Source organism: Erinaceus europaeus, chromosome 20, assembly GCF_950295315.1.
Source record: "Erinaceus europaeus chromosome 20, mEriEur2.1, whole genome shotgun sequence".
Lineage (NCBI taxonomy): Eukaryota > Metazoa > Chordata > Mammalia > Eulipotyphla > Erinaceidae > Erinaceus > Erinaceus europaeus.
The window spans coordinates 19,416,429-19,429,242 of record NC_080181.1 but is presented as its reverse complement, the minus strand read 5'-3'; the positions used below and the strand labels follow the sequence as shown (position 1 = coordinate 19,429,242).

Sequence of the window (12,814 nt, the reverse complement as noted above, 5' to 3'; positions counted from 1 at the left end):
GGGTAGATAGCATAATGGTTATACAAAGAGACTCTCATGCCTGAGGCTCCAAAGTCCCAGGTTCAATTCCCTGTTAGTACACTACCATAAATTAGAGCTGAGCAGTGCTCTAGTTAAAAAAAAAAAAAAAAAAAAAGTACAATTCTACCAGGAGATCTCCAGGATAGTCCATCACCAACCAAGAAGTCAAAGCATTGTGGTGGCCTCCAAACCACACATAATGATTTCTTTTTAATATATATATATATTTTATTTATTTATTTTCCCTTCTTGTTGCCCTTTTTAAAAATTGTTATAGTTATTGTTATTGATGTCATTGTTGTTGGATAGGACAGAGAGGAATGGAGAGAAGAGGGGAAGACAGAGGGAGAGAAAGACAGACACCTGCAGACCTGCTTTACCACTTGTGAAGCGACTCCCCTGCAGGTGAGGAGCCAGGGGCTCGAACCGGGATCCTTATACTGGTCCTTGCGCTTTGTGCCACGTGCGCTTAATCCGCTGTGCCACCACCCGACTCCCACATATGATTTCTTTAAGCTAAACCAGTAGTAGAGACCCACCTGCCAAATCTAACAAAGCTTTACGTAACTCCCACAACTGTGCCCGAGAGAGAACACTGCAAATTCAGTTCATTAAGGACAAGACATCCTTTTCCTCATTTGTTTCAACTGAGAGACCACTGGTCACTTGGCAGGACACCACTCCACCATTTTATGTGGTGCAAGAGAGTGAATCCAGGGTCCCACCCACACAAGGCAGGCACTTGACTGCAAATATGAATTGGTCAATCACAAACAATGAGGTGGGACAACAAGCCATAAAAATCCAAAGATAGGGGGACCAGGCAGTGGTGCACCAGGTTAAGCACAAGGTACTAAGCACAAGGACCTACCTACACAAGGATGGGGTGCAGGAGGCGGGGGGAGGTAGTTTCACAAGTGGTGAAACTTGTGCAGGTCTGCAGTTGATTAGATTTCTCTCTTCCCCTCCTCTCTCAATTTCTCTTTGTCCTATCTAATAATAATAATAATAATAATAATAAAATAGCTACCAGGAGCAGTGGATTTGTAGTGCCAGGACTGAGCCCCAATGATAACACTGAAGGCAAAAAAAAAAAAAAAAAAAAAATCCAAAGATAGTCCTTTTCTGCTCCATTTCAGAAACACTGCCCACCACCCCCAGATATAGTATTTCCTAAATAAGGATATAATATTCCCTTAGCCCTTCTCCTCAGACATTCTTTTTTTTTTTATCTTTATTTATTTCTAATAGAGACAGAGAGAAATTGTGAGGGGAGGGGGAAATAGTGTGGGAGAGAGACACCTGCGGACCTACTTCACCACTCATGAAGCTTTCCCCCAGCAGGTGGAGACCAGGGGCTTGACCCCTGATCCTTGCGCACTGTAATTTGTGTGCTTAACCAGGTGCGCCACCGCCTGGCCCCCTCCTCATACATTCTATCTTAACACAGCAGTGGTTCCTATACTCACTAATGGCTCTCACATTTGGTTAAACCCTTCCTCACAGGAGTAAGGACGCGGAAAGTACACGGGGGGTTGTGGACAACCTGTAACAAATGAAGACTCAGGTAGACAGAGGCCAGGTTTCTTCCTCTTGTTTTCAGAGAAATAGATCCATTTCTTTCCTTTTTTTTCTTTTCAAAGAACCCAGAGCACAAGTGATGTTGGGAATCCAACTCAGAACCTCATGCCTGAGAGTCCAAGGCTTTATCCACTGTGCCACCACCCAGGCAGTGATTCTGTTCTTTCTTATTATATGATAAGACAGAAGTTGAGAGGGAAGGGGGAGATAGACACTCACAGTACTCCTTCACCTCTCATGAAGATGCCTCCCTATAATTGAGAAGCGAGGACCTAAACCCAGGTCCTCACGCATGAACTCTATCTGCTGAGTCACTTGCCCAGCTCCCAGAAACTTTTAACTTCACTCATTAAAAAAAAAAAATTGGGGGTTGGGCTGTAGTGCAGCGGGTTAAGCGCACATGGCGCAAAGCACAAGGACTGGCGTAAGGATCCCGGTTCAAGCCCCCGGCTCCCCACCTGCAGGAGAGTCGCTTCACAGGTGGTGAAGCAGGTCTACAGGTGTCTGTCTTTCTCTCACCCTCCCCTCTCTATTTCTCTCTGTCCTATCCAACAACGACTACAACAATAAAAACAAAAAACAAGGACAACAAAAGGGAATAAATAAATAAATTTTTTTTTAATTAAAAAAAAAAATGGGGCCAGGTGGTGGCATACCTGGTTGAGCACACATATTACAATGTGCAAGGACCCGGGTTTGAGCCCCCGGTCCCCATCTGTAGGGGGAAAGCTTCATGAGTGGTAAAGCTGGGCTGCAGGTGTCTCTCTGTCTCTCTCCCACTCTATCACCCCCTTCCCTCTTGATTTCTGGCTATCTTTATCCAATAAATAAAAATAATTTTAAAAATTATTAAAATAATAATAATAATAATTTTTAAAAAATTGACAACCAGTATTACAGGATGGGATCACCATAATTTCTAGAATTCTCAAGAGATTTACAGATGACAATAAATGCTAACGAGGACATACCTGCAATATCTTTCCCCAGGTAGGAGCACCAGTGGTTTCTCATGACCTCAATGGCATCCAGGTCGTCCTTGGAGATGTCATTATTAATGATGAGGTGAATGCAGGGAATGATCAGCTCATTCATCACATGGATGCCCTCTGTCACCGAGTGCTCATCGTTTGTTTCAAAGAGAGAAGCTGCTTTTGCGTTCAGCTCCTGTAGACAGAGGCAGAGTGAGGAGGAAGGGAAAAAGGGAAAAAAAAGTGTGAAAAAGAAAATGTTATGTTTCATTATTTGAACCTGAAGAATGGTTCCCCAACTTAAACTGCCCGTTGGGAGTCTCCTGGGGATGTGTACAAGCTACTGCAATCTCAGGGCTGACTGTCAGTTGATTGATGTTTGCTGTTGCCGGGGCTTTATCACTCCCGGGCAACTTTTTCAGATACAAAGAGACAGAGTCAAAAACAGAGAGATGGGGCGGGGCGGGGCATAGATAAACACAGCATTGAGGCTTCCTGCAGTGTAGCGGCCCCGGCTGGAACAGGAGTTCAAAGATCATGACAGTGAATCTGGTTAGCATTCATCACCACAGATAGTCGCAAATGTGCATGCAAAGAGAACTTCTAAGATCTCCTCATTTAGCAACTTTCGAACATGCAGTATAGGACTATGATGTCTTTCAAAGTTAGACCCCTTCAGAGCTTCGAGGAGCAGAAGTAAAGGCTTCCCAAACAATACAAACCAGGAGGCACTTTCTCCGGTACAAGGCGATCACTGACTCCTTCACGCCCCGCCGTGGCCCCTTCATCAGCAGCGTCGCGTTGCTCTGGTAGGCGTACACCAGGTAGGAGAGTGCCTCCTGGTACCTGAGAAGACAGCAGAAAGACAACCGCTGAGTGGTCCTCCGAAATCTAGGCCTGAGACCTCCCTGTTCTCAAGAGCAAGAATTTAGTTGGCAGCAACTCTGTGAAATCCTGGTGAAAGGGGTAGTGGGAAAGGCCTAGGGTCAAAGAATGCAGTGACTCTCAGCTCAGCTATAGATGGGCCAAGAGACCTGAGGCAAGTCAGAAAAAAACATTCCCTGAATCGAAAAAAGAGAGGTATACTAAATGCTAAGGGCTATGCCAATTCTGAGACTCTTAACTACATTTATATACAACTCCACATATAACAGAAAACACCTGCCCATAATATCAGTTTGTGCCTGTGACTTTCTATAATTTTGAGCAGCATTAGTAAGTCAATTTCTTGACCAGTAATCAGTTATAGAAAAAGACCAGCCTATGGGGCTGGGTGGTGGCACACTGGGTTAAGCACACATAGTATAAAGCGTAAGGACTGGCACAAGGATCCCGGTTCGAGCCCCAGGCTCCCCACCTGCAGGGAGGTCACTTCATAAGTGGTGAAGCAGGTCTGCAGGTGTCTGTCTTTCTCTCCTCCTCTCTGTCTTCCCCTCCTCTCTCGACTTCTCTCTGCCATATTCAACAACAAAAATGGGGGGGGGGAGTGGCCTCCACGAGCAGTAGATTTTTATTATAGGCACTAAGCCCTAGTGATAACCCTGGAGGCAAAAAATTAATTAATTAATTTAAAAAGATAAAAAAAAAAAAAAGCCAACTTACTTTCTTGTTTGATAGAGCTCCAGGCCTGTCAAGAGATACACGGACACCTTTCGGAACAAACTGTAATCTTCGTGCCACTTCTGGAAAGGAATGACCCCAATTAGTGATCATGACCATGAGGAGTTATTGCTATGCTTCATACCGCACTGTATTCTAAAGTCAACACGAGATTTCAGGCAAACAAACAAAACCACTCGGTACTGAGAATGAAAGTCTGATCTTCATTTTCAACATCCTGTCCCTCTCACTAAAGAACAAAAATATTTATTTCCTAGAAGATTTAGAATTCATTGTCTTAATTTCCAACGCCTGTACCAAAGTCATTCAGTTTTGGATTAATGCGGGACCTCTCATGTTCTGACAATGTCATTCAGATATAGGAAAGGTAGAAGGACAAAGTGTTCTAATTGGAAGGGCCCGGTGAGGTGGCGCACCTGGTTGAGCGTACATCACAGTGCAAAAGGTTTGACCCCCTGGTCCCCACCTGCAGGGGGGAAACTTTGCAAGTGGTGAAGCAGTGTTGCTGGTGTCTCTCTCCCTCTGTCTCCCTACCCTCTCAATTTCTGACTATTTTTATCCAATAAATAAATACAGATAAAAAAAAATTTTTTTTTAAAAAGTGTTCTAATCGGATAGAACAATACTCAAGTTCAGGAAGGTAGAGGGTAGACCCCAGAGAGTACTTAACACTGATTTCCATATAATGCATACTTCCCCAAAACTTAATTTCTAATACAGAAAAACTTTAACACTGCTCAGACAAAACCAAAGAAAAATGAAGAGGGGGGACAGGTGTGGTGCAACCGGTTGGACGCACACATTACTATGCACAAGGACCTGGGTTCAAGCCCCCACACCCTACCTACAGGAGAGAAGCTTTACAAGTGGTGAAGCAGTGCTGCAGGTGTCTCTCTCTATCCCTTCCTCCCTCTCTCAATTTCTCTGTCCTATCAAATTAAAACACACACACACACACACACACACACACACACACACACACACACACACACACACCGTCTTTCTTTCTTTCCTTCTTTTTTCTAAAGAAAGACCTAAACTGAAAAGAAAGGCCTCACCTTGTACTCCTCCATGTTCATGTCATCTGGACCAATCTCCTTCAACTTAGCCTGAGCCACCTTCATAATACTGATAGATCTGTGGGGGAGTTCAGAAGGCAGTGGAGGAGGAAAAGCATGTACAATCTCCCCTTCCTTCCTTCAGAAGGAAGTGAGCTCCACCCTAGAAAGAGGCCAGCACCCACTTCTGTGTCTCCTCACCTTTCATCATAGCTGAGATTTTTATCTGCAAACTGTTCCAGAAGGGTCCGTTCTATTACCCTCTTGGGTGCTTCGTTTTGAAAGAAATAAACAAGCACGTGTTGAAGTCGGGGGTCACTGTGGGAGGTGGGGGCCTCTTTTGCAAGCTGATAGAGCCTGGAGTATTCTTCGTGGAAGGCCTAGTAAAGACAGCCGAGTCAAAAAGAAAAGTATACACTGTGGGCATTGGCACGTACAGCCTGATACCCAAGGACTGTAGAGGGTTTGGCAACTCTAAGCAAACCCCTAGGGAATTCTTACTGAGGCATTAAAGAGACCAACTATGGAAACCTGAAGTTTTCTTTTTGTCTTCAGTTAAGGAATTACATTCTTCTAGCGTCCTGGCAAAAAGGATTTAAGGAGCTCTTATTTCTCATAAAGTTCTCAGAAAAACAAATGTTTTGTTTGAGTTATTTCAGCCATGTCCTTAAGTTCCAAGGAGTCCAGTTAAAAAAAAAAAAGTCTAAATAGTGGTTCAGTAGTAGAGAGAACAACTTGCCAGTATGGCATGCACGAGTTCAATCCCCAGTACCACAAAAGCCAGAGTGCTTTTGTGCTCTCCCTTGTTAAGTAAATAAACAAGCATACAGCTCGAGCTTACAAAAACCTACATGGGTGCAATTTATTCAAGTATCAAAAACGTTCTTATCTTATGGTTATAAATCTAAAAGGCCTTGCCTCATTCCTGGCTTTGCAAATAGACATTTCCTATCAATAGCAAGGCCTGGATTGGGGCACAAGCCAGAAAGACGCTGCTCTCTGGTGCTGCTGCACTACTGCCCACAGGACAGGGAGCCATCAGAACTGGGGGTAGACCTGGCTCATTAGCTGGACAGAAACAGGAACTTTAATACAAAGAAACATTTGAAGGGGGGGAAGATAGCACAATGGTTATGCAAAGAGACTCTGATGCCTGGGACTCTGAAGTCCCATGTTCAATCCAACACACCACCATAAACCAGAGCTAATCAATGAAAAAAAAAAAAATTACAGCGGCTGAGAGGCAGTACAGTGGGTAATGTGTTGGACTCTCAAACGTGAGGTCCCAAGTTTGAGCCCCAGTAACCCATGTGCCAGAGCTCTGGTTCTCTCACTCATAAATAAATAAATATTAACTGTCTGCAACCCCGCCTTTCATCACATCATAGTATTAGAGCCTGCAAGTAGTATTAAGGACGAGAAGAGAAAATTTGGAGATACCTTAATAAGCCCTGCTTCAGACCCATCCCGGTCAAAGGTCTGCCGGGCTTTAGCAATGGCCAGGATGACCCCTTGCATGGCAGGGCTCAGCATCACCTACCATAGGAAGGCACACAACACAGAGAAACAGGAGAGAAGAGAAGATTCAGAAGAAGACTGGATGGAATGCAGCAGGCCAGCTGCTGGAGGAAGCAGCGCCATGTGCTTCTGGCTAGCATCTACAGCAAGTCAAGTCCACACACCTGCCCCTGTCCATACCAGCAGCCCCGTCCTTCTCCACACACCAGGGGCCACACCCGGGACCAGCTATTCCTGTATCATCTCCCTCATTTAGCAGATGAAAGGAGTCGCTTATCTAAAAATAACCTACAATCTGGCACTGCTGAAGCAGCATGTTAAATCAGAGCTTTTAGAAGGAAGTATGTAGGGTGAGAATTCCAATTTGGGCTTGCAGTTTGGGTGTGTATCCTAATGTACACATTCTTCTGAGCTGTCCTCGGGGCAGCAGTACATTTAAAACAGTCTAGAACTGAGGCAACGCACAAATGTGACTATAAAATGGAAACCTTTCCATGACTGGAAAATTAGTTAGCCCACAGGGAAAAGACTAGAAAGCCGAGGGCCAGGACCCGTGACTGTTTATGTGCAGGGACAAGTGCAAAGGAGACAGGCAGGGAATAACACATAGACTCCATAGCTTCTTCCTAACGCTTTATGGTTAAAACCAACAACCTCGATCACATTTGTCTTTGTCTTGCTCGCTGGACGAATGAGAAATGCAGATTTGGAGGACAATGAGCTAATATTTACCAAAGAGAGTGATTCCTACATGTAAAATTAGAAAGGCAACTTTACCCTTCCAAGGCTTCTAGATTATTGTAATAGTCAAAACCAGGCAGGCTTGCCTGTTAATCGTGTTTCAGTAAGAGACTCAGTGGACATCAAGAACTTATACCCCGGTGGTGTGAGAAGGGAATATCAGACTGACAAGAACAGCTACACCCTGCACTCATCTCTGTACCTCCTCATCATATCCATCTGCATCAGATCTAACCAGAATCCTTCCCACACTGGGAATCTCGACTTCAGAGACCTCAGACTTAGGCTGGGCCGTGGCCTCTGCATCGCTGGCCTCTGGGGGCTGTTCTGACTGCTCTGCAGGGCTGGCTTCCAGGGGCATGGGCTTCTTGGGTTCAGCTTCCTTAAGGCGGCAGGGTGGAGAGAGACAGTGAGGAAACAAACAGGAGAAAGAAAGAGGAATAAGGATCAGAGAAACGTGAGAAAACTGTAGTAATAAGTCCTGGGAGTCTGCCCACCCCTCTAAGAGTGTGGACTGGGTGTCCACGGCATCTCACCTCACACAGTGCTGCCTCGACGCCACTCTTCTCATAGGCCCGCGCCGTGTTTGCAATTGCCTGGGCGGTCTGCTCCTTCACAATCACCGCATGCTCAGAGGCTAAGCAGCGAACCCCATGGGCTGAAGTAACAGGAGGCTCTGATAAAGAAGTGTTCCAGGAGTTAGCATAGGATGACGTGAATCACTAGAACATTCTGTAAAAGGTGTGTGTGTGGGGGGTGGGGCTGAGTGGTGGTGTGCACCTGATGGAGCAAACCCGTTACAATGTGCAAGAACCTGGATTCAAGCCCTCAGTCCCCACCTGCAGGAGAGTAGAAGCGAGTGGTGAAACACTGCTGCAGGTGTCTCTCTACCTCTCTGTCTCCCTCTTCCCTCTCAATCTCTCTGTCTCTACCTAAAATAAATAAAAAGAAATGTCTATAAAAGGCCAACAGGACAGGTACAAGGTTTCATTAACACACTTAAAAAAAAAAAATCTACACAAGCATCCTTTAAACCCTTGACAGCAAAAATAGCTACTTGACTAAAGACCCAATTAGTGATTCTGCAAATCTGAATATGCTCCCAACTCTGTCTTCTTTCTTTCTTTTTTAAAAAATATTTATTTATTCCCCTTTGTTGCCCTTGGTTTTTTATTGTTGTAGTTATTATTATTGTTGTAGTTATTATTATTGTTGTTATTGATGTCATCGTTGTTGGGTAGGACAGAGAGAAATGGAGAGAGATGGGGAAGACAGAGAGGGGGAGAGAAAGAGAGACACCTACAGACCTGTTTCACCGCTTGTGAAGCGACTCCCCTGCAGGTGGGGAGCCAGGGGCTTGAACCGGGAACCTTAGGCCGGCCTTTCACTCTGTGCCACATGCACTTAACCCGCTGTGCTATCACCCGACTCCCTCTGTCTTATTTCTTTATGCCGTCTAGAGGGGAAAACACCTCTGGGGACTGGCTTTCTTCCTATAGCCAGTGATTTAAGCAGAGTGAAAGTAAAGGCAGCTAGCTTTCCTTTACTTTGACCTATGCTCATCAAAAAATCAGGTTTTAAAGCTACCAGTGAGTTTGGCAGGTTGTGTGTTAGCAATGATATCTGAACTATACTGCAAACAGTAATGCAAGCGCCACCAGACTGTGGGCTGACAGGCCCTCCCTGGGTACCTGGTGATGTGGAGAAATCCTGCGAAGTCGAGCTGGTGGAGGATTCGATCTGCGGGATCTTGCAAGACTGCTCTTCCTCCCATTCCTCTACCTCCTGTTCAAACCTCCAGTTATCTTCCTGAATGTAATGCTTGAGCTCCACAGACAGGGCCTCCACTTCTTCTAACATCTGATCTGACTCCTTCAAGCTTGTCTCTGGGGAAGAACAGAGTCAAAGTGGAGGACCACCAAAAAAAAAAGGGGGGGTGTCCTCAGAAATCAAAAGTTCCTTTCTAGGAAGATAGAAACAAGAGGGAAAGGGAGCGGAAGAGAGGACGCTTTGGACTGGGGTGGGGGTGGGGCTGTCTCAGCAGTAGATGCCATATGCCTCGTCCTGGGATTCATTACTGGTACATGTGATGAACCAATGCTCTAGTCTTTCTCTCTCATAAGTAGATAAGATATATATATATATATAAAGACAATGTGTACTTTCTTCTGCTTCTCATAAAAAGATACCCAGACAATCTACTGGAAATATTGACAGTATAAGGGCAACAATCACAGGAAACCATACACATGGCATGTTAGCAAGTAGACATTTGAATGAATAAGAAAAGAACAAGGGTTTGGAATAAGGCTCAACCACGGGCAAAGTAGGAAGAATGGACTACATATTTCTTGGAAATCATTAAAGCCGATAGAAGCTTCAGCCTCTAGAATTTGTTTGCTTTGACCCAAGTACTGTTCAACTCTAGTTTACGTTGGTTGAGAGACTGAACCTGGGACTCGGGAGCTTCAGGAGTAAAAGCCTCTTTGTATAACCACTAAGCCTTCTCCCCCGGCCTCAAGCACTGGTTTTTATCAGTGTAACTACGGCAACCCATTACTGATCAGAATATCCATTTCAAGAGAGTTAGGGATAAGCCTCAAGTTTTGCACAATTAAGTGCTATGTATTGTATCCATACAGTGCTTAGATGGGTAGTCCCTGGTTCACTGAAAGTGATCTGGAAGAATGGCAAGATAGCAATGACATATTCAATTTCACTTGAACTTTGTAACTAAAACAAAAAGACCTACAGCAGGACAACCCCCTCCACCTACTGGATGCCATTAACCAATCTTTTCACTAAGCAAGTATATTTTCCACTTGCTTCTGTAATCTAAAAACAAGCCACATATGTAAATGTCAAGGCTCCTCTGTATGTGCTACTGACATACAGTTATTTACACAATAACTCCCACCAGCACCTGCTCCTGCCTGCACACTGCAAACGTGCAATTACAAAGATCAGTTACTATTAAGTCATCATGTGTATTTTCCATCCCCGTCCTCACAACCACATAGGCAAGCCAGAAAAGGCAATATGTTGTCTGGACAAAACACATGTTTCTCACTAAAATAACAGCGCAAAGTTTCAATGGGAAAAGAAGGGGAAAAAAAATAGATCTTGAGATCTTCAATGTGAAACATGGTCCTAAAAGCTCTCATAGAAGATACTGAGGGGAAGAAGAGAGAGAAATAAGTTGAGAATCGCAGTGAACCTGAAAGTCCACTGGAATCTTGGGCCTGCCTTTATGTTAACTGGAGAGCCTTAGTGGGGAAGTGTAGTTATTAAGAGCTTCAAGATGGCCCACCATCCTTTCCAAGGTTTAAGTTATCAGAGAGATGGTTTTGAAAATGTGCAATGAGGAATAGTGTAAGAAGTAGTATATATGTTTGTTTTTGCTCTTAGTGTTAGTGGTAAGATGATGAAAAATATGGAAATGTTCAGGTAAAAAGTCACCAACTTAGCTACTAATGGGAGAAATGGCTCAACTGGTAAGAGTGCTGGGCTTGTATGACTGAGGTCCCAGTTCAATCCCCAGTACCGCCTGTACCAGAGTATGCTCTGGCTTCTTTCTCTCCTCTCTCTGCCTCCCGTATAACTCTCTCCCACATGTAATAAGTAACATCTAAAAAATTTAAAAATAATGGAATGACATTTATTTGCCAATGGATGCAAAAATGTGTATACAAGGATGTCATGGAGAAAAAAAAATACTAGCGACAATTCACAAGTTTATCAATAAGTGCAATATATATATTAAAGTACTCTGGATGGGTGGTCCAGGAGGTGGCACAGTGGCTAAAGCACTGGACTCTCAAGCATGAGGTCTTGAGTTCGATCTCCGGCAGCACACATACTAAAGTGATGTCTGGTTCTTTCTCTCTCTCCCCTATCTTTCTCATAAATAAATAAATAAATAAATAAATAAATAAATAAATAGGACTCTGGGTGGGAAGGGGTTCAAGTCCTGGTCCACAATGGTGGAGCATCTACGTAGAAGGTGAGAATGTTTTGCAGAAAGCTAAAAAAATTTTCCACATGTACCAACAACTGTATTTACTGCAGACTCTAAGCCATTCATCCTTTCCTTCAAAAAAAAAATTAAAAGAAAAAAGTATGCATCCCATATAGTGAGATTCTTTTTTTTTTTTTTTAATTATTTTTATTTATTAGAGAGAGGGAGAAAGCATCACTCTGGCACATCTGATGCCATGGACCGAACCTGAGACTCCGTGCTTGTGAGTCCAATGCTCTACCCACTGTACTACCTGCCAAGTTGCATGAGATGAATTTCTCAGTCTTTAAAGTGTAGAGCAAGATGGGAAAATATCCCATGTGAGGAGAAAACGGGATGGAGAGAGCTATAGATAAATAAAATCCAGCAAATATGTGGAACATTCATTGACGACAACACAAGAAACCTACCAGTGGATGTCAGAAGGATGTGTGACCAGGGCTCCAAGACAGAAGTTGGAAAGCAAGCTTGCTTCTTGACTTTGTATTTCTTTATATACAATACTGTTTAAATGCACTTGTACTTTAATAATTTAAAAAAAAAAATAGTCTAGCTTAAATATTTTAAAAAGAACTCTAAGACCGGTCCTTTCCCTGAGCAGTATCAACTTCCCCCACCTCAAGCCTCTGCTAAGGAGCCTTTACCTGGAGGGAAGGGGGACAGCTTGTCGTTAATGTACATCAGACAGTAAGCGCTAACATTTCTCAGGCCTCCATATGAATCACGTTCAAGTTCTTCCCAGGAAGATTCAGTGACAGAGATGTCATTATACTTGAGCCAGACTTGTCGGGGTTGATTATAGATGTAGGCCCAATAGTGTCCAGCGTTTGCTTGTCCTTCGTGAACAAGAACAGCATGCAAGCGATAAGGCACCTGCAAAGGAGAAGGCCCGGGCCTCAGTCAGGTGAAGCAGTTACCTAATGGAAACGAGGTTATTAAACCCACTCCCAACTATGGAACACAGGAAAACGTATATTCAAGTTCAAGTTTTTCCCCCTGACATTCCCTATAGTGCCATCTTGTGAGAAATGTTTATTAATAATATTGAACGGCAAATCTCTCCACTACCTGAAAAAAACTCCCTGTGGTGCAAGCAAAACAAATACATCTCAGGTCCTGTCATTGGCAAAAAGATCTATTGTGGGGCCAGGCAGTGACACACCTGATTAAGAGCACACATTACAGTACACAAGGAAGCAGATTCAAGCCCCTGGTCCCCAACTACAGGGGGATAGCTTCACAAGAGGTGAAGTAGGGCTGCAGATGTCTCTCTGTCTCTCTTCTAG

General features: G+C 44.0%; 1 protein-coding gene across 11 annotated transcripts in view; it reads right to left on the bottom strand.

The window, feature by feature from the left end:
- The window catches only part of USP28 (ubiquitin specific peptidase 28), a 61,180-nt gene that overhangs the window by 1,317 nt on the left and 47,049 nt on the right, over positions 1 to 12,814 (bottom strand). For 3 of the 11 annotated variants that reach the window (XM_060180034.1, XM_016195335.2, XM_060180040.1), the window contains exons 16-25: positions 12,173 to 12,401; positions 9,202 to 9,396; positions 8,047 to 8,186; positions 7,713 to 7,892; positions 6,692 to 6,787; positions 5,453 to 5,631; positions 5,252 to 5,330; positions 4,176 to 4,255; positions 3,296 to 3,419; positions 2,574 to 2,769 (exon numbers count right to left, since the gene is read on the bottom strand). In XM_060180034.1, the coding sequence (XP_060036017.1) occupies positions 2,574 to 2,769; positions 3,296 to 3,419; positions 4,176 to 4,255; positions 5,252 to 5,330; positions 5,453 to 5,631; positions 6,692 to 6,787; positions 7,713 to 7,892; positions 8,047 to 8,186; positions 9,202 to 9,396; positions 12,173 to 12,401 (1,498 nt within the window). The remainder of the gene's footprint in view (positions 1 to 2,573; positions 2,770 to 3,295; positions 3,420 to 4,175; positions 4,256 to 5,251; positions 5,331 to 5,452; positions 5,632 to 6,691; positions 6,788 to 7,712; positions 7,893 to 8,046; positions 8,187 to 9,201; positions 9,397 to 12,172; positions 12,402 to 12,814) is intronic. The other 8 variants (XM_060180037.1, XM_060180041.1, XM_060180038.1 and 5 more) reach the window with 5 other exon arrangements.